General features: G+C 40.1%; 1 protein-coding gene across 4 annotated transcripts in view; it reads left to right on the forward strand.

Moving 5' to 3' along the window:
• Positions 1-18199, forward strand: part of LOC111262464 (serine/threonine-protein kinase OSR1) — a 45314-nt gene extending 27115 nt beyond the window's left edge. For all 4 annotated transcript variants that reach the window (XM_022836754.2, XM_022836755.2, XM_086969135.1 and 1 more), the window contains 10 exons: positions 8731-8843; positions 8964-9095; positions 9325-9499; positions 9761-9910; positions 10025-10158; positions 10449-10672; positions 13967-14288; positions 14516-14701; positions 15003-15137; positions 15459-18199. In XM_022836754.2, coding sequence (XP_022692489.1) covers positions 8731-8843; positions 8964-9095; positions 9325-9499; positions 9761-9910; positions 10025-10158; positions 10449-10672; positions 13967-14288; positions 14516-14701; positions 15003-15137; positions 15459-15536 — 1649 coding nt within the window. In that variant the 3' untranslated portion in view covers positions 15537-18199. The remainder of the gene's footprint in view (positions 1-8730; positions 8844-8963; positions 9096-9324; positions 9500-9760; positions 9911-10024; positions 10159-10448; positions 10673-13966; positions 14289-14515; positions 14702-15002; positions 15138-15458) is intronic.
• Positions 18200-18615: the final 416 nt, after the last annotated feature.

Raw genomic sequence — 18615 nt, forward strand, 5'->3', positions numbered from 1 at the left:
GCTTCGGCTCGCGCGTCTTGGATATATGATTTCATGTAATTAAAATACTAATTACAACCTGCAATTCTCGCGCTAATGGATAGCATTGTAGCAGTTTGTTGGAGGCGCTAGCTTTTTTCCGATACACTAAGACGGACCTTAACAACGAAATATACAGGATGAAACGGTGTGAGACGCTTGTTCGATTACCCCACTCCATTTTTGCTGCCCGGGTTCACTCTGTGTATCACATGTAGCATTGAGGAGCTTGTTGTCGCATGTGTGGCCGCACTAGCAAGCCCTGAATGACGCTAAACTGTTTGTCGAAAATTGACGAGGATTTCGTCAAGTAACGCCCTATTTACCGATACATTGTTATACCTAAAAATGAATCGAGTACCGCCCATCTGTGGCATTTAGGCTCCACATGACCTATTACGCCGGACTTTTTAAAGGTTACGCCCAAATCAAAATACGTTCTGCACGACATTCTAGCTTCTACTTTAGGCTGTGTTCATTAGCAACGGTTACCACTTATGTAGATAAGTAGGTTCGCGTAAATTATCGAGCTGATCGATGTCCTTGAATAGCTACTGATTAGATAATATATTTCCGGATCGCTATGCCATTTACTCTCAAGTGCACTAAAAATAGATATATCTTTTGTATCTTCGCTTGACCTTTATGAAAGTTACAACTTTTTTTATAAACCTTGACAGAGCAAACAAGCCTTTCTCTAATGCTGATAGACTTGTTGTAAACGCGCTCTGTTACCCATGACCGTGTGTTATTCTCAAATAGGTTAATAGTATTAGAGTTTCGTTACGCAGTATTGTGCTCGGTAGCTGGCGACGGCACTGGGTGCTTCTATAGCTTGATGAGATCAGTGCCAGCTGCGATGGTAACACGTTAATACGCTGGCGTCGGCAGCAGCTGCACGACCGGGACATGGCCATTATGTGTCAGTTCCACTCGGCTCGTTTGCGTCGCAACAACCATAAGCCTATGATGATGATGTGGCGTATCTTGGCCGACACTATGTCGTTAGACACGTTCTAATTGTTGGTATGACCAGGCAGCCTCAGCCAAAGGCTCTTATGGGCGAGCTCCGGTGCAAACTGCAATCGTTATTTACTGTAGTGCAATGTAACGATGACTTTAGCATTCATTCCATTCGCCAATGTTGTAAAATCATATTATAATACGATGTTGTGCCCAACAAAAATGGTAATGCTCACCTCGTGAGGGAAGCGACGCAAGTGGAGTCAGCGGGTGCCGGCGGGCGACAGCGTCGCAATTGGAATCGTTTAGTCTCATTGAGACTTGTGTGATTTGCTCTGCCCCTGCATACTATAACAGTGTATACAAAGTAAAGGGCAATAATATTTGTCTGGCAGCTGCCAACGAAGAAGGCAAACGTGATAGCACTCCTAGGATGGTTCTAGGAAGGATGGTCATTTGCCGATTCACCATAAAGCTAATTAATTAGCAGAAGGGCCTAGAAGTGGTGGTCAAAACACACAAAAAAGGTGGTGGTAAAGCGCCACCTAGTTTTACTAGAACAACAGTAACCGGCAAGTAGGTTTGAAATACGGATTTGCTGACTGCTTCTCGAATGCCAAATGATTTGTTCTATGAACGATTAGTTTCTGTATAATAGTTCCCTAGCCATTAGTATGCAACGAGCTATTATCCGGTCGACAACGTTACGGTATGGGTCTATACATTGGTGTTCGTAGTGTAGTGGTTACATGACCAATCGAACGGATAACTGGTAACGTCGAGCTTTGCTGCATATGTAACGCCTGTATTGCGTCCTTGTGCTTAAGCGACTGCGGTAAGGGTCGTCCTGTTTAGTTCTGGGTGGGTGGCATCTTTGCGTGCGTGTGTGCCAATCTGTTTAGATCCATCCCTTAGTGTGTTTATAAGTACGTGCCGTATCTTAAGCTGCCGCAAACATTTCAGTCAAGTTTTTTTTTACCAGGGCATTGCCCGAATGACTAAGAGTATCTCTCTCACTATTTTTTTCATCTGTAAAGTATCAAGGAAACTAGTAACATTGAACTGGTATTACGGTCGATTGAGAGGGCCTTCCTGACTAAAAGATTAGCTAAAGCAGGACGAATTGTTAGACAAAGCATCGATTTAGCAACTACGTAAAAACATCGTTTTTATGGCTCGGTCAAGCTTTAGGTTTTGTTTTCACTTTTGGCTTAACAAGTTAAAAACACATACAATGTCTATGCAATGTATCAGGCTCTTATTACAATATATACACAGAGAATAAAGACTGCACCGGAATTTGTTCGCTTTCAATTCAAATAATTTATCAGACCGATTTAATAGCAGTCGATAAATCGTTCTTTAACTGAATGTGAGTGCACCACAGAAATTGTATAAGGGTCATTAACAATCGATCATTTTCCTAAACCTTCGGTCGAGTTTGCCAGTGCTTACTTCAGAGAAACTCGTCTGCAAGCAGTATCTATACTGGACAAGGGTGCAACGGGAATACACGAAAAATGAATTCGCACCTAGCGGCATACTTTGCGCCTGCCCATAGGGTACACCGGCCAAGGACGATTATATTGTAATTTAGCGTTGTTGTCCGTAAATGTGTACGTAGCCAACGTGGGATATTGCTTTAATGATGGAGGCGGCATCGCCGGACTAAGCACCGAGTAATGAAATGGCCTTCGTCAGTGTAGGCGCACTATAGGTACGCAGACATTAACGAAATGAGAAGTCTCACTCATCCTAACTTGGCACTACTGATGACGATGCTGAGGATAGTAAGAACAACGCGAGTAGTCTCCATTACGCCAGCCAAGTCTGTGTAATCATCAATGACGCCATTATTAACCTATCAACACCGAATGCACTAGGTAAATTGAGTCTGACATTGATGAGATTGTCGGTCGGATTGAGAAATTTCAGCATCCTTGTCTGCCCCGATGTCGCCGCTGCAAAAAAAGCATATTTGATTGGGATTGAATGGATCTATCAAGTGGGAGAGTTGACATAATAAGTATTGTTTGTTTTTCGTTTTTTCTTCTTGACGTACTCAGCTATATTTTTTCTATGTAAACAAGTTGTTGGAGTCACTTCGTTTAGGTATGCCATCAAAAACTTGCTTTAATTAGAAGTTTAATCGTGGAAGATCCTTCTGGACTTGTCAAAACTATGAAACAGTATGATAGTTACGCGGCTATCATTGTTTGGGTGTACAAACAAAAGGTACTGGCCTCGTTGTGATTATGGCCCGGAAGGTTTTTTAAAAAGTAGTCTGTACGTTTAAATTTGTTTCGGAATGATAAAATCGTAAAGGCCCAGTACGGTTACACTTTTTCCTTTTTTTGTGCCTGGCCAGCCATCGGTCGTGGCTCAAAGCGATGCTCTTTCAGTAGTAGAACAAAGATCTGATGCAGCGATCTGTGTTCAGGCATATAGTTTGTCGAATAACGAAGCGGTCAGATCGTACCCCAGATCAGAAGATAAAGCCGTTTTACTGGAAGTACATTTAGGCCCAGTGCGCAAAATCATGAGTCACGATATACAGCAAACAGCAATACAATAACTGAAGAGAGAGTAGTACAAGGTACAGGGATGAACAAAGTGATCGACAGATGCTATGAAGTGCTATCTGGTTTGTTCGCGCAGCCAAGCTGAAATAGAATATGTCTGCGTTTTTTTCATTTACCCATTTTGCAACCGGTGATGACTGCGTTGCCTGATTATTTTATTGTAACGGTTTCGGCTTTTGCGTAAACAAGTCACCTATTCGGTGTAGGCCTGCATTTAGTGGTCTAGCCGGGGTGGGTCTTGCTAGATTTGTTCAGGATTTCTCTAACACATCTATAAAACAGCATGGTAACCATTTGCTAAATAATACTCAACTTTGAACCAGTCAGGGCGGCATACTCATGGTTGTCATGGCAACGCATTTCTCATTCAGACCATTTCTCTGTGCAACCTGAATTGTGTCGACCTTTTATATCGAACAGATACCGCACACGCTTTCTTAGCCCTACCACACTGTTACTGTAAAGGAAACCGTCAAAAAATGAGGTTAATTTATTGACCGCACTACTCGTTAATATATAAATTAATTCATTACTATTTTACTGGCCTGTTGATATTTTACAATTGTCTGGCTGTATGTTTGCTCAGTAACTCTATGTTAAGCTCTTCGTATTGGTGTACGTATCAATGAATGAAACTCGAGCTTCATCTAAAAGAAGCGCGTATGAAAAAAAATTAGAACGCTTTCTTTTAAAAATAGTTGCTGTGACGCGATCGAAAAACACGCATTATATTTTTCACCATGGAAACATGGACAATGATGAGTAGGACTCAACGAGGACAGCCTTCTTCATATGTAATAATAGAGCTTTTCGCTATACTAGCAGCATTCATTATGTGACGCAATTGTAAATAGATTCACTTTTAGTGACTACTACTGAGTGGATAGAGCCACTCGTATAAATACCCTATTACTAAATGTAACTATTTGCTCTCACCATAGTATATCTACCGGGTGTAGAAATATTTCTCACAGCACGAGCAAATGTCCTAGGTGGACGTATTTACACTCAGATATACTTGCTATCGAAATCTGCAATGAGGATAACTTACAGAAGCAGTCTATTCTAGAAAGGAACGAGGAAGATTCGATTTTGTAATCGCGCTGATTCCCCACTTTATAATGTCATTTTGCTGTCCGGTGTCAAACAAATCTACCCAGCTTAGCAGGGTGGGTTGTTTACTAGCGCACGACATTTGAATTTTTGGCATACTCTTCCAAAAATTAATTTTTTCTAGGCAAGAGATTCTTTGTGAGGCAAGTCTGCTCGTCAAATATGGTCAAAATATATCCTGTCATTACATATGTGTTTGTGTATTTATCCACTTTGTATAAGCGTGAGGAAAAATAAATAGGCCACAGAAGCGCCGGTTTGGTTGGCATAGGAGAATCGACGACGGACTATCGCCAGTCTTCAGTGGGAGCCTCCATAGGGCTTCTATGAGCTATGAACATTTTTTAGGTGACAGCAAAACTTCGTGCTATCGCCGGTATGTGTGTACGGTAACCTCGTAAGAATTTGTCTGTAGGCTGTTATTGCCAACAAAAGCATCTTCTGCGTGCGAGAAATTGCAGTGTAGCGTTGCTAGTATACTCTGCTGAGTTTGGCTTAGCCTTACTTGGCCCTGATCTCGCTAGAAAGCCTCCCCGACTGCGGCTTCGTATGTACATACCTGACGTAAAAGCTCATTGATCTCTATATAGACAGTCATACGTAAACACTACGCTGTTGCCTGTGTTGATATTTGATTTACGAAAAGAATAGGGTATATTCCTTGATGTAATTTTCAGAGACGGGCAACCTCAATACTAATGAAATAGGTGTAGATGCTGTAGACCTTGTAGAAAGAGCACAGTCTACTGACAATTGCCAAGTCAACTCAGCGGCTCAACAAATATTGATTAGGTAATGTTCGGATGCTGGGGAAGCAAGTTTTCAGTGAGAACTGATTTAATATGCAGCTCAGCTAGATATCGTAGAACAAAGCGAGTCAGGGAAGTTATTGCATACTTATCTTGGAACTTAATAAAAACATTGGTAATACATTTTTTTTTTGTATTTTAGATACTATGTCAGCAAATGGCATGACTTTCTCGAAATAAATTGTTTCACAAATGTTGCTTTGTGTAAGACAACCGGAAATTCTGCACATGTGCAGTGAATGCGGTAGAGACGCCCCTCTGATCTTCGTATATTATTTCAAAATAATTTACTAGATATAATGATAATCGCCCGTGTTAGTAAATAGTGATCTAGTTTACGAAATCCTAGTTGACTTCTCCATGCTGCTTTGATTCAGTGTTCCGGCACGTAACATAGGCAAATACCGTACGGCATGACGGAAATAACTTTCAACAGAGGTTTCGGTCTCTGCAGAAAGAAGAAATGTATTGAACCTTCTAATGCGGTGGTAACTGCGGTGTACTCATATTTGTTCTGAGGTGTAGGAAGGTATATTCTATATTAAGGTCGTAAAGCCTTATTTGGATTAAATTTGGATAAATAATTGTCGCTGCAGGGCATTGGGTGGGGGTTCCAGAGTTTTCATTTATACGAATCTTCCACTGGGTTAGCGTGTAGCTGTTAGAGAAATACTCGTGTGTGAGCATATCATCTCGAACAGATCTGAAAAGGTTTGTAACTGTTGTTATGATTACAGAAGTTGGCAGTAAGTTGAATGCAATGCTATTGATTATGCTGCAGTATCATTTGCATTTTGGTCAGCATAAATCATCATCATCATCATCAAACATTGTGCTCAAAAACGAAATCAACTTCAGCAAGAGCTTTTTAAAGTGTCTGCTCAAGACTTTTTTTTTTAATACAGTTAGCGGTCAAGTGCTATCATACGTTTTTGTGCCGTTCGTAATTTTACTTATGGTTTCGCTTTATAAACAAATAAAACAAACGTTTTATTTTGCACACGTACGTCTAATTAGCATTGTTCTAGGATATTACAGGTTATAACTTAATAGTAATGCTCACAGCTGTGTTCATTGCAACGTGCATTACTGCAACATTTTAAAACAATTAATTCACATAGTTGTGTGAATAATGAACGTTGGCAATGTTATGACTATGTTAATTGTGAATAGAGGTTAAAATAGACATATTCGTTCGTACGAAATGTGGTGAGGATTTGAAAAAAAAAGTCGTGCTTTCGTTGATACACGTCATGGGAGCTTTTTTTCTGGGGCTTACATTTAGGCAATTTCCTAGGAGTGTAATATTATTGAAATGAAACGAAAATCGTTGTATAGCCTATACTAACCCAAAAGCTGTAAGCTTTATGTTATACTATATTTACATTAACAATCAAAATAACTACTATGGCAAAAAATTTGTATAGGATAATGGTTTACATTATGCAGCTTTTATACACTGCATGCTGCATATGGACAAAATTCCAAAAAAAACAGAAACTCCAAATTAACGTGCTTTGTAGTAGACTGAGCGATCATCCCGTGATAGCTTAGTTAGTAATGTATTCACCTGCTAACCTTTGGGACAGGTTCAAACCCGGCCATAGGCAGACTTCAGAGCCAGCCGGTTCGCCAAACCGGATGTAAAAACGAAAAACACCGAGACGCAGACATGAAAGTTTCTGCTCAAGTATTTCTATTACGTAATAGTATATGTTCTGTCATTGATATTCGTTCAAACGGTCTGATGCGACGTTGGTAGTGGCAAATAAAATATTCATTATAAATTAAAGCAATTTAAATTAAATTTAGGCCTAAGCTTCCGCGTCCACAAAAGGCAGGTGCGGTGTACGTTAGAATTTACATATTGTCTCTAGCAACTGATACAAAATAATAAATAGGTTTTGTTGACTTTGACATGGACGCTCCTCCATAGCTCAGTCAGCTCCATTTACAATACATAGTCTAAAAATATTTAAGGCTTTCTATTGTATCTCTATGCTAATGTCAAGGGTTGTCGTTGCCATTCGCTTTTGCAGCTATTTCTTTCTATTCGGATTCATCAATATAACAGATGCATTCAGTGGAACAATTGCCTGAAGGCTTGTGTGTATGATCTGGATAAAAGTCTAATAAAATTCTGTTATGCATATTTTCATAGCAATAATAATGATTGTTAGCTAATTGTTTACTGATCGATCTAATTGTTAGCCTATCTACATTTCTGAGCCTACCGAAACCGACATTGCGAATCCCTATTTCAATGTTAGTGCAGTCTTTACTTGGTATTCACTACTGGTACGTCTACACACAATATCTTAATCAGCTTCAGATCTGTAATCAGATCGAGATGACGTGTGTTTTTGATGTTCTTGGCATAGTTCTACCTTATCTCGGTAGCCCGACTCTAACACAGGTATCAGCTGTGCTTACTTTCTCTCTTAAACATTCCCATTGTTTTCAGCTTTATCCGCCCAATAGCGTAACTACTTCATCGTTGTGTAATTATCGATCCTAGCGTCACTATGGCCTTGTCAAGGCTTTTTTTATACAGCTGTTTATCAAAACCCAGCCGCGTATCAGAATACTACAAACGAGTTGTGGAGAGCTATACAAACAGCTGCACAGAAATTTGCCCGTAGATATGATCAAAAGCGAATTTAGATGAAGATTTTAGTATGGCTGGTTGAACAACACAATCACAGCAATATCAAGTGTTTGTCGATATTACGCTGATACGTCATAAATTGTATTGTTGAGCCTTTTTCTTAGTACACATGTTCTTACAATACTAAAAAACAATGCTATAGTGTGTAAACTCACGTCAATGGACGTATCAGTTAAAAGCAGGTGACGAAGCTCCTTAAATATTATTAAACAAAAAGTTATGCAAATGCCTGGCCTCTTGTTGCCTACCGGGGATTCTAGCTACATGGTTAAAATATGTTGTGTACCAGTTTCTGAACAAGTTGTCTTAATTAGCCTTAGCAGATCTAAGAAAGTAGTCAGACCCTCGAAAAACCGACGAGCAGGATTTACTATTACATGCTATCATACAGGTTTTTCTCGCAAGCAGCCATAGCTCTACCTGACACTCAGTCGAAAAGCGACCAGCTCTACGAACACGTATAGGAACCGTCACGCGATTTGTCCATAGGACCTGCCTCGCCTTTAGATTTGATTTCTTTGGCCCAAAAGTACCTTTTTCTCACACAGTGTCTTCGTACATGGTCCCGTTTGGCTAGGTGTTGGCGCAACCGCGATTGTCCATGCTGCGTTATGCCTTCCGCGCAGGGAACGATGCGCCATCAAACGAATCAACCTCGAAAAATGGAATACTTCTATGGACGAGCTGCTCGTGAGTATTAGCATTTTTCTATGATAAGAATTAACCTTGAAATCGTGTAATCATGGTATATTCAAAGGAAAAATAGATCACTTGCATGACTCGTTTTTACCCTTTCTCTTATTTTTGTAGAAAGAGATTCAGGCCATGCGGGCTTGCAACCACGAAAATGTGGTATCGTACTACACTTCATTTGTGGTCAAAGACGAATTATGGCTCGTCATACGGCTTCTAGCTGGCGGAAGCCTGCTTGACATAATTAAGGTAAATAATTCGATGATGATATAAAAACGTTGACATTTATTTACAATTTAATAGAACATTCTCTATTCATAGCACGGCTGACAAAGTCTGCAAAAAAAACAACAGATAGTCGAAACACATACATTAGTTTCATCATCGAACCTGGACTGGTCTGTTGTTGATAGTTACTGTCGTAAAAATGTTACAGGATATTGGCTATCAAATTGACAATATCGCTTTATTTTTACAGCATCGTATGAAGACTGAAGACTGCCGACAGGGTGTTTTCGATGAAGCGACAATTGCCACGGTGCTTCGGGAAGTGCTTAAGGGACTGGAATATTTCCATAACAACGGGCAAATCCACAGGGATATAAAGGCCGGAAACATCCTCCTTGGAGAAGATGGCACCGTACAAATTGCAGGTTCGTAGCAATACATTATCTACATTTAGCAGTTATCATTTGTCGCGTGATTATCGTTACACATCTGCTCAGAATGGTATACAGTAGCAGAAGCGAGGCTACGAAATCGAAAATGTCTCATTTTACATTTAGTCGCTTGTGGCTGTTGCGCGCTATAGTATGGTAGACACTTACTTTGCTTTCGTTGTAATAATTAAGTTGAATTAATTGTAGCTGATGCTGACAAACGTGCCAATATATGCGCGGATGTGTCGTTCACAGATTTTGGCGTCAGTTCGTGGCTAGCAACAGGCGGAGATCTTTCTCGACAGAAATCCCGACACACGTTTGTGGGAACGCCCTGCTGGATGGCGCCGGAAGTGATGGAACAAATTACCGGATACGACTTCAAAGCCGACATTTGGAGTTTTGGTTAGTCAACAAGACACGAGCTTTCAGGGTCATTATTGAAATTTCGTAAGGCTACAGAATATAGACATATATTTCGAGTGCTGAACCAAGAAGATGCTTTTTTTGCTGCTACAGGTATTACTGCGATGGAGCTTGTTACGGGAACTGCGCCGTACCATAAGTATCCTCCTATGAAAGTTCTCATGCTGACGTTACAGAACGACCCCCCAACACTTGAAACTGTTGGGGATGATAAGGACCAATACAAGGTACGCATTGACTTCGTTAAAGTGCCACCCAAGCCATATTTCCTGGTACAGTTTTTCCTTTTACTAGCTTTTTAGCATGCTTCTTATCTTGATAGCAGTATTGTTCCTCTCCTATGAGAAAAAAGAAACGATAATATGATTTTATTGGCTCAGTTTTGTTACAAATTTGCATAATGCGTAGAATTTTCCTTTAGAGAATTTCACTAAAATAAAAATTTGTAGAGATATTTCTGGCTTTGTTTTTTAATTCAAGAAGTTCTTTTCAACTCTAATAGTTACTTCTTTTCAAGGCTTATGGCAAGACAATCAGGAAGATGGTCTCGGAGTGCCTGCAAAAAGACCCTACGAAACGGCCAACTGCCTCAGAGTTATTAAAACATCCCTTCTTCCGTAAAAGTAAAGATAAACGTTACCTTGTTCAAACGCTATTGTCGTGTGCACCCACGATAGAGCACAGAGCACAGCGACTTAAGCACAGTAAAAGAAACCCCGGAGCCTCAGGGAGACTGCACAGGTATTTGCATTTAAAAATCTTAATGTTGATGATGTTTTGGTCATTTTATTAATAATATTAGATCAATTATTTTATACCGTCTCAGTATAGTGAAATTGAAGGTTAGATTCCGCGGTTTGTGCCATATTTATTATACGGCTTATTGTTTATACAAAGTCATGTAGGGTCTTTCAGGTAAGCTCACGTTGCACCCATTTTTTTCTGAATAGCACAATGTTCTTATGCATGGAGGCCTTTCTTCACAAGCATGATTTTTCGTGAGCGACTTCTCCACACTTTATTTTATACACTAGATAAGTTACTTAATTAGGTAGTTATTTTCCCGCCTATCTTGTGCGTTCTACATACCTGAGCAGCTGTTGCTCTTTTCAGTCTCTTTCACTAAGTTTCTAAGCTACGACTTTTTCATGTTTAGAAACCTGCACAAGGGTTGTTCACGTGAATGTCGTATGTCATATGCTTCACGCTTTGTTTCTTTGAACTTAAATCCGGCAAAAATATGCCATTCGCTCTGAAAAAGTATCCCTTATCCAAGAAGACTGTCATGCAATAGATGTGCAACGGGTGTCCTGCCGTTCCGAAAAATACATGTGCCGTTACTTTATAAAAAAAAAAAAGAGAAAGTTCTCTATGCAAATGCATTAAACACAAACAAATGTCTTTGAGTATTCGTTCTGATAGTCGATACCGTTGACTACCCTGCTGCGGAAGAATCTTAATTCACTCATTTATATTATAAGAAACTTAGTTCACTCCTCAATAGGCATCAAATACTCAGTTCGCCAAGCAATAGTTTCTAGTCTCATAGAAAAGGTTGAATGAAATTCATAGTCAAGACACCATCAGCCGACTCATAGTCAACCCACTGGGAGTGCCTGTGTTTCTAAAAACACTTCGCAGGGAATGATCGCATCTTGTAACTGTCGTCTAGCCCCGTCACCTTTACTTATTTTGATCTACCCTTATTTTCCTGTAGTAGAGCTATCTTTAGGTTCTGCTCTTTGTCTATGATCAACTCACTATCTAGACGCTCAGCCAGCGTTTGTAATACAGACCCACAGATGTTAACATCTGTGGGTCTGTATTACCAGTTATATGTGGTCGTTTTTTCACTGCAGTCACACACTACCCAGTAACCTTAACGTCACTTACTCAGGCGGAATGTAGTGCTTGTCTGTTCTGAGAAGTTAAAGCTAGGTAAGTCGCTTCGACCACGAGCGCAAGCACGTGTATTACCGTTCAGTAAGATAAGTCCCGATGAGATGTTAGTCGTTTCCGTCCTAACTGGTTCTCAAAAAAGCGAACTAGCCCACCAGATAATCGAATTGACTATCCGTAAACCTAAAATCCTGCTAATCAAAAACAATTGTAGAAATACGCAGGTGTTTATTTACGACTGTCACAAGCTACTGGGATACAGCTTAGCTGTCTGCTAGTTTACCTATGAGGTCATAAGCATCGACAGAACTGCGCTCCTTGGCCGTTCACGATCGCGATTAATAACTTTAAAGAAACGTGTGGCCTCTTAAGGCCCTGGCATTGGTTCGCGCACCATCCGTATGAAATGAAGAGCAATCTACTGAGAAAGAAAAAGCAATATTGGGTCAAGCGTAAAATCGTTTCTTATTGTACAGAATTAGAAGAAGAACAATTAAACGTTTTCATATGCGTTGCGGCATTTATTGCTACCAGTATGAGTATAGGGTTCTTTGACGAGTACTGCATTCCGTTCAAAATGAGAGCTCAGATGAACAGCGGCTCTGCACCTAAAGCCACTCTATCTTATCAGCGTAGCAGAATCTGTCGTCATCAGTGGACGAGCTTGGCTGTCGCACATAGTTGATGGCTTTTAGTTGCAGTCTATTCTCTTCGGGTTTCTTGCAACAGCTTCAGCTGCTACTGCTTTTCGCTGAAGATATCCTTTTGAGAACTCCGCTGGGTCTGCTGGTGACCTGCCGTTGCCTTATTCAGTTGCCCTGGGTCTATAAGTGCGGACCCCGGCCAGTATGTCGATGGGTCCCTTACGTCTGCAGTGTAACGCATATTAGGAAAAGCAACGATTTTTAATGTGGCCACTACCGGCAGTTTTAGCAAGGGCTCGTGGTTTTCGCCAGAATTTACGAGCCTAGCCTTATAATGTACTTCCGGATGGTGCAGTAATTGTCATTTTTAGTTTTATAATAAATCTTCTAGCTTTTCCGTTACTTCAGAGTTTGCAGCAGTATGCGTACGGACATGCTATGTATTATGAGTGCGTTATATAGTATAAAGGACTGCTCTAAAAGGTATACGATTAACTGGTCGTGCATTTAAGCTGATTAGTAGTGTCATTCGAAGGGCTTTGGGCCTCAACAGATGTATGTACAATGGCTCTTTTTCAAGGCCACCGCCGACGAGTTCACTCTGAGACCTCTCTTTGCGCGAATCAACGTTAGTTCTCACCTCGTTCAAATTTGTCAAAATTTTTTTAGCGGCAAGACGAACGGCGACACATGTATTCAGAGCGGCGAAATAGGTGCCTTTGGTAGTGCATGACGCAGTTCCATGTGTAGAAGGTTATGTAAACCATGTTAACTTGGAGGTGCATTTCCGTTTCTAGCATCTAGAATGTTTGCAAGAATAGTGTAAATGTATTCAATAACCTGTTTCTCAACATGTGATTTTCACCATTGATTTTTCTAGAGTCACTTTCAGGTAATTTCAGTTACTTCAAGATCGATTACATAAAAGAAAATTAACGTTAATTTTTTTAGTGTTTTCTAGTGTGTAATAGACATATGACATAGGTCCACATTGAGCCATGTTGTCGACTAACATCAAATACCATGCATGACAGGAGTTTATCATTACGGTTTTGTTTCTAAACTCTACCTGATGCTACGTTGATGATTTTTTATATAATTTAATTTCTAGCCATATGACTAGCCAGCTAATATTTAGAGCAGAATATTAAGAAAAATATTCTTTATTCTATGTGGTACTCTGCTATGTTAAACGTTTGTTTTTTTGTGATTTTTTTCTTCTACATTGTTATTTGAAAATATGAACAATAAGCAAAAATATTAGTCTTAAAAATCTTAAAAATATTAGTATCGAAATAGGCACAAAAAATTCCATCGTTTCTATACGAAGCTTGTAATATTGCGAATCACTGTCATCTCTGAGTTGTTTTTATTTTTCTTGTCTATGAACTGCTTATCCATAGCATTTGTCATGAATCAAATGGCTATGCCAAATTCAACTGGAACTGGCGCTAATTGACATCATTATCGGTTTTCACGATCGGTTTTTCAGAACAGAGACGGGAGACTGGGTTTGGTCGGATGGGGAGGAGGGCAGCAGTGGGGAGGAATTGGAGAGCGGCGCGGGCAGTGGACGAGCTGGGGCATCTACCGGCAGTGTCGGAGGTGTCTCCGCCGAAGAGCTGGCTGCCCGACAAGAGGCCATTTCTCGGGCCAACCAAAGTACATCGTCGTCTGATTCGGGCACGACAGGCCCACCTTCACTCGGTATAGAGATGACAGCTGGACTCACGCAATCACAGCAATTCAATAGCCAATTGCCCACAAATCAACAACCCGTGTCATCGACGACTCTTGGACCTACTAACGGATCCGTAAGTAAAGCGTCAATTTGCGACAATATGTGAAGTTTGTCGGACTTTATCCCTTGGGAATAAATTGATATATTGTCAAATGAGTGCTGAAATATACTGCTCCATTTGACAATCATAACTTAAGGTATTTATCAAAAATTTTTCCTTTGCGAGTTGAGTCTAATATCGAAATAATTTCAAACTAGTGACTATTTTTTGCATGTTGTCGGTATCAACTTATATGGCAGAATCCCGCTGGCCCTGGACCTGCGACGTTACTGGGCGCAAATTCAAACCTCCCCTCAGCCGCCTTGGCCCAAGAAGGCATAGCTTCCTCTTCGATAGCCCATCTTCCCGTCGTCGAGCTCGCGCTCAGAATACGAAACGGCAAGAAAGAACTCAACGATATTAAGTTCGAATTCACGAGGGATAAGGTATGTGCGTATATATATGCATGCGCCAAGTTAATTTAATAGCCATAGTTACGCGTAAGCGAAGCAGGAAATGTTTGAAAATTAGAAATGTTCATTCTTCTATGTATTTGCTTGCAACACTAGCCGGATTAGCCGGACGAATTTGCTCATTTGTTATTCTTACGGTGATGTAATAAGATAAATAAATGTATAAGACTGCCGCTTCTTTTATATCGTTGAACATAATTTGTGACTAAATTATATTTTATATATATATATATATATATAATGTGCTTTCTGTTATTTTTCTTCTATCTTGTAGGATACCTCGGAAGGTATTGCAGCCGAATTAGTCGGTGCGGGACTCGTGGACGGAAGGGATAAGGTCATTGTGGCCGCCAATCTCCAGAAGCTCATAGACGGAACCGCTAACGTCAGGTCGCTTATTTTCCCGCTGGTAAGTGATTAAAGAGCTAATGCATAACGAGATAGGTAAGCACTCAATTCTCTAAGGACAAAAACGAGTATATATTGTATGATCCCCAAGGATCCTGCTAAGTACCACTTCGAACGAGGGCCACTACATATACATACTACTTAACATATTACTGCTGTCGTCAAAAAAAAACAGATGAAAGCGTCTTTAGTTTTGAAAACGGTTCAGCTTAGATGCTTTTAACGTGAGAAACGTGACTAACTGATTAACTAGCCAATTATTAATTAAACTATATATCGCTCCGACAAGAAGACTCACTTTTTCGTGCCGTTCATATTGCAGACAACGGGTTCGGAGTCAATGCCTGTCCCCGACCAGCGAACTTTAATGGGCTTCGCGCAGCTGTCAATCGTGGATTGAAACGACTTCCGCCTCTGACCTCTTTTGGACTAGCTTGCTAGCTGGTCGGGCAAGACGGGGTCGGGGTGTCGAGAAGGGACGGGGTTCAGCGAGTGAAGTTCTTCGCATAGAAGAAAAACAATCGTATTTCTGATGATGATCTGCCCCTAGCCTTCGAAGCATTGGCAAATCAATCCATAATGATGATAACGAACCCATTAGCGGTTCGTTGGCAGCGTCAGAAACAGTAGAATTTACTTGGACCTTGCTTGTGACTCTACCTTGACTAGACTCACAAATTTTGCGGTTTCACACATACTGCAAAAGCCAACTTTACTGCTACGACGGAGGCAGGTACATTCCATTACAAAAACAAATACAGGAAGAGGCAATCATCCTCGGGCACTGTTGCCCGCCAGCCTGGTCTATTGCCGCTCTACTGTGCTCCAGTAAGCCGTTCGACCGGGAGACAAAGCAAAGCCCCACAGCGTTCGCCAGTTGTTCGATGAACCTTTATCACCTTGAGTCCGCCATGTACAGTCATCCGAGCAGCGCGGAGAAGAGAAAGTAGATGCAGCACAATGGAAAAGCAAGCTCTGTTCAAAAACACACACAAAATCGATCTTCGGTGTCATCTTACAGAATGCGATCACAGTACAGGTGAATGCATTCGGTTGAAAATTTATCGCAGCAGCGGAATCAACAGCAGCAGCAACAACAATTAGAGCTTCTCTATAAATGCGCCTGCTGTTCCCATGATCGAATCGCACTCGCCTGACGGAAAAGTACCGGCTAAGTGTTTCGCTGTCGTGTATGCTATGTATGCTTTTCGTGAAAAGAAAACAAGCAAGTGTTTTTTAAACTACGATAGGAAAACTGACAATATTACCAGCAACTGGGGTGCGTAGGCGTTTTATAGGGGAAAACGCGTGAATAGGCATACACTATTGTAAGTGTCTAGGACGGCGCTTGCTGTGTGTAGTGGTAAGAGAGAGCCGAATTGGTCACTTTGCTCCGGTTCCCTCCCTGGAACGGAACTGTCTTGCCATGCCTTTAGATTTTATCTGTTAGTATATATATAACGAAACAAGGACACACCTAACTCATGCACAAACGGTTTTTCTCAAAAGTAATCGAAAATCGATAATAAATTTAACTAATATTAACCTACTACAAATGGACTGATATATAATTATTAATGTTGATGATGATGATACCAGTCTGAGCGAAAATGTTCAAAATAAGAAAAACAAGGGAGAAAAAGAAAAGGACCTGAGAAGCTATTTGCATAAACACCCACTCAGACAGGGGCAGATGAAAAACATATGCATTCAGGAGACTTCTAAAGAAGCAAGTGATGAAGAAGACTCAAATCGCTAAAATGTTAGATTTAAATGAAGGCAATCGAAAAAAAATGAAGAATATACGTGCGAAATTAAGGCTCCAATCTGTCCCAATTTTTTTTTGACCGGAATAGGGCAAGCTAAATATCGTATTATAAAGGACAATAGTTGACCAGCTTGACTCAATAATTCAAGAAAAAGATGACGAAATATCTCACATTTTAGTTGGAATGGCGTAAAGGTAAACAAATTTACCCAACGAAGGCTTCCTTGTCAGGGAAATTTCTGGTGTCTAAGCCCGGCGTAAACATGTGTATGATGAAATGCCGTGTCAAATGTGATTTCTGGTTATTATGGCTTGGTAACTACTTCTGACATCTCAAGTTTTACGCAGGTACATACTGATATAAACATTAGTGGACAACTGTTTTTCCCGATGATTCCTATTTTATGCTTCGATATCTTTTCGCGCGTTTCTTTTTATCCTTAAGCAAACAAACGACGGCAAGCAAATTGAAGAATGCTTCTGGATAGTTAATGCTAAAAACGCATATGAAATCTCGTCCTTTTTTAAAAAAAATTAAAAATGATCATATGCACTCACAAGGTAGTATTGAGTGTGATGTCTCGGTAATTTAGGGAGGGAGTAAAAGAAAGATACAAACGACATTTCTCAAAAAATATCTAATTAACAGAGAATAATAACACTAGTTATAACAATGATACTAACAATAAATCCTAATGTAGTGGTGGTGATTCATTAAGTCTTTCTTCTGAAAGAAAGAGCCCGACAAAAACAAATACCGGCGTTAAATTATAGAACATAAGTAGCCGGAAAAATAGAACCCAAACAAACACCACAGTAGCCAACACCCGTTGGTGTTGAGTTGAATAGGAAGATGCTGAATTAAATAGTGTACGTGAGTGTCTATCGAGATTATATTTTTCTTTTTATTACAATAGCAATCAAAATATCGATGAGTTTTCAATCATCTTTATTTCGAAATATTCACGCTGAACTTGAGTATTTCTGCACAGCGAAACAAAAGCTCTTAGTTTTTAGTTCATACAGCTGAGATCAACAGGTCGGGTCTTAGTTGCTGGCGATCTGCAAGAAATCGGAATTAGCTATTAATTTTCGTAGCGACAAAGATATCATTGTTATATAATATTTTTTCATGTGTCGTTCGCATTTTGGGGCAGTCTGTTTTAAATGTGTTATCGTCTACGTTAAAAGCTCCTTCGAATATTGTTGCCAATACTGGTTATTAGCATTATTCAACACAAAGACAAATCGATTGTGAATGACCGATAGCCTGCAAATATACGAAGTTCAATGCACCCTTGGCTTTGTTAATTTCATCTTATTTATTGCTAATCGTAAATAATAAATAGTTCTTACTAAACATATATGCAGATGGCGTATTTGGATGTATGCCAAATACAGGTTTCGCTTTAATGAAGTCACAAGAAGAGTTGTGGTGAGCAGATTGTTCGAGCACACATGGTAAGATAATGGCTTCAACTGTTTGACTGTTATCCTATCAACCCTAACAATAATTGTACAGTTCTTATTATATACGAAACGATTATTGCTCTCTATATATTACGAAAACGCAATTTGAGTAAATCAAAGGCTTCTTTTTGCACATAGTTCTCTGGATACTGGAATGTAATTTTTGGTCCAACCTTTGGATCGAATTCAGCGAAGAAGATGCATGATATAGGTGACTCAGCCACATTTCCTGACGAAGCGG

This window comes from Varroa jacobsoni, unplaced genomic scaffold, assembly GCF_002532875.2.
Source record: "Varroa jacobsoni isolate VJ856 unplaced genomic scaffold, vjacob_1.0 scaffold_664, whole genome shotgun sequence".
Lineage (NCBI taxonomy): Eukaryota > Metazoa > Arthropoda > Arachnida > Mesostigmata > Varroidae > Varroa > Varroa jacobsoni.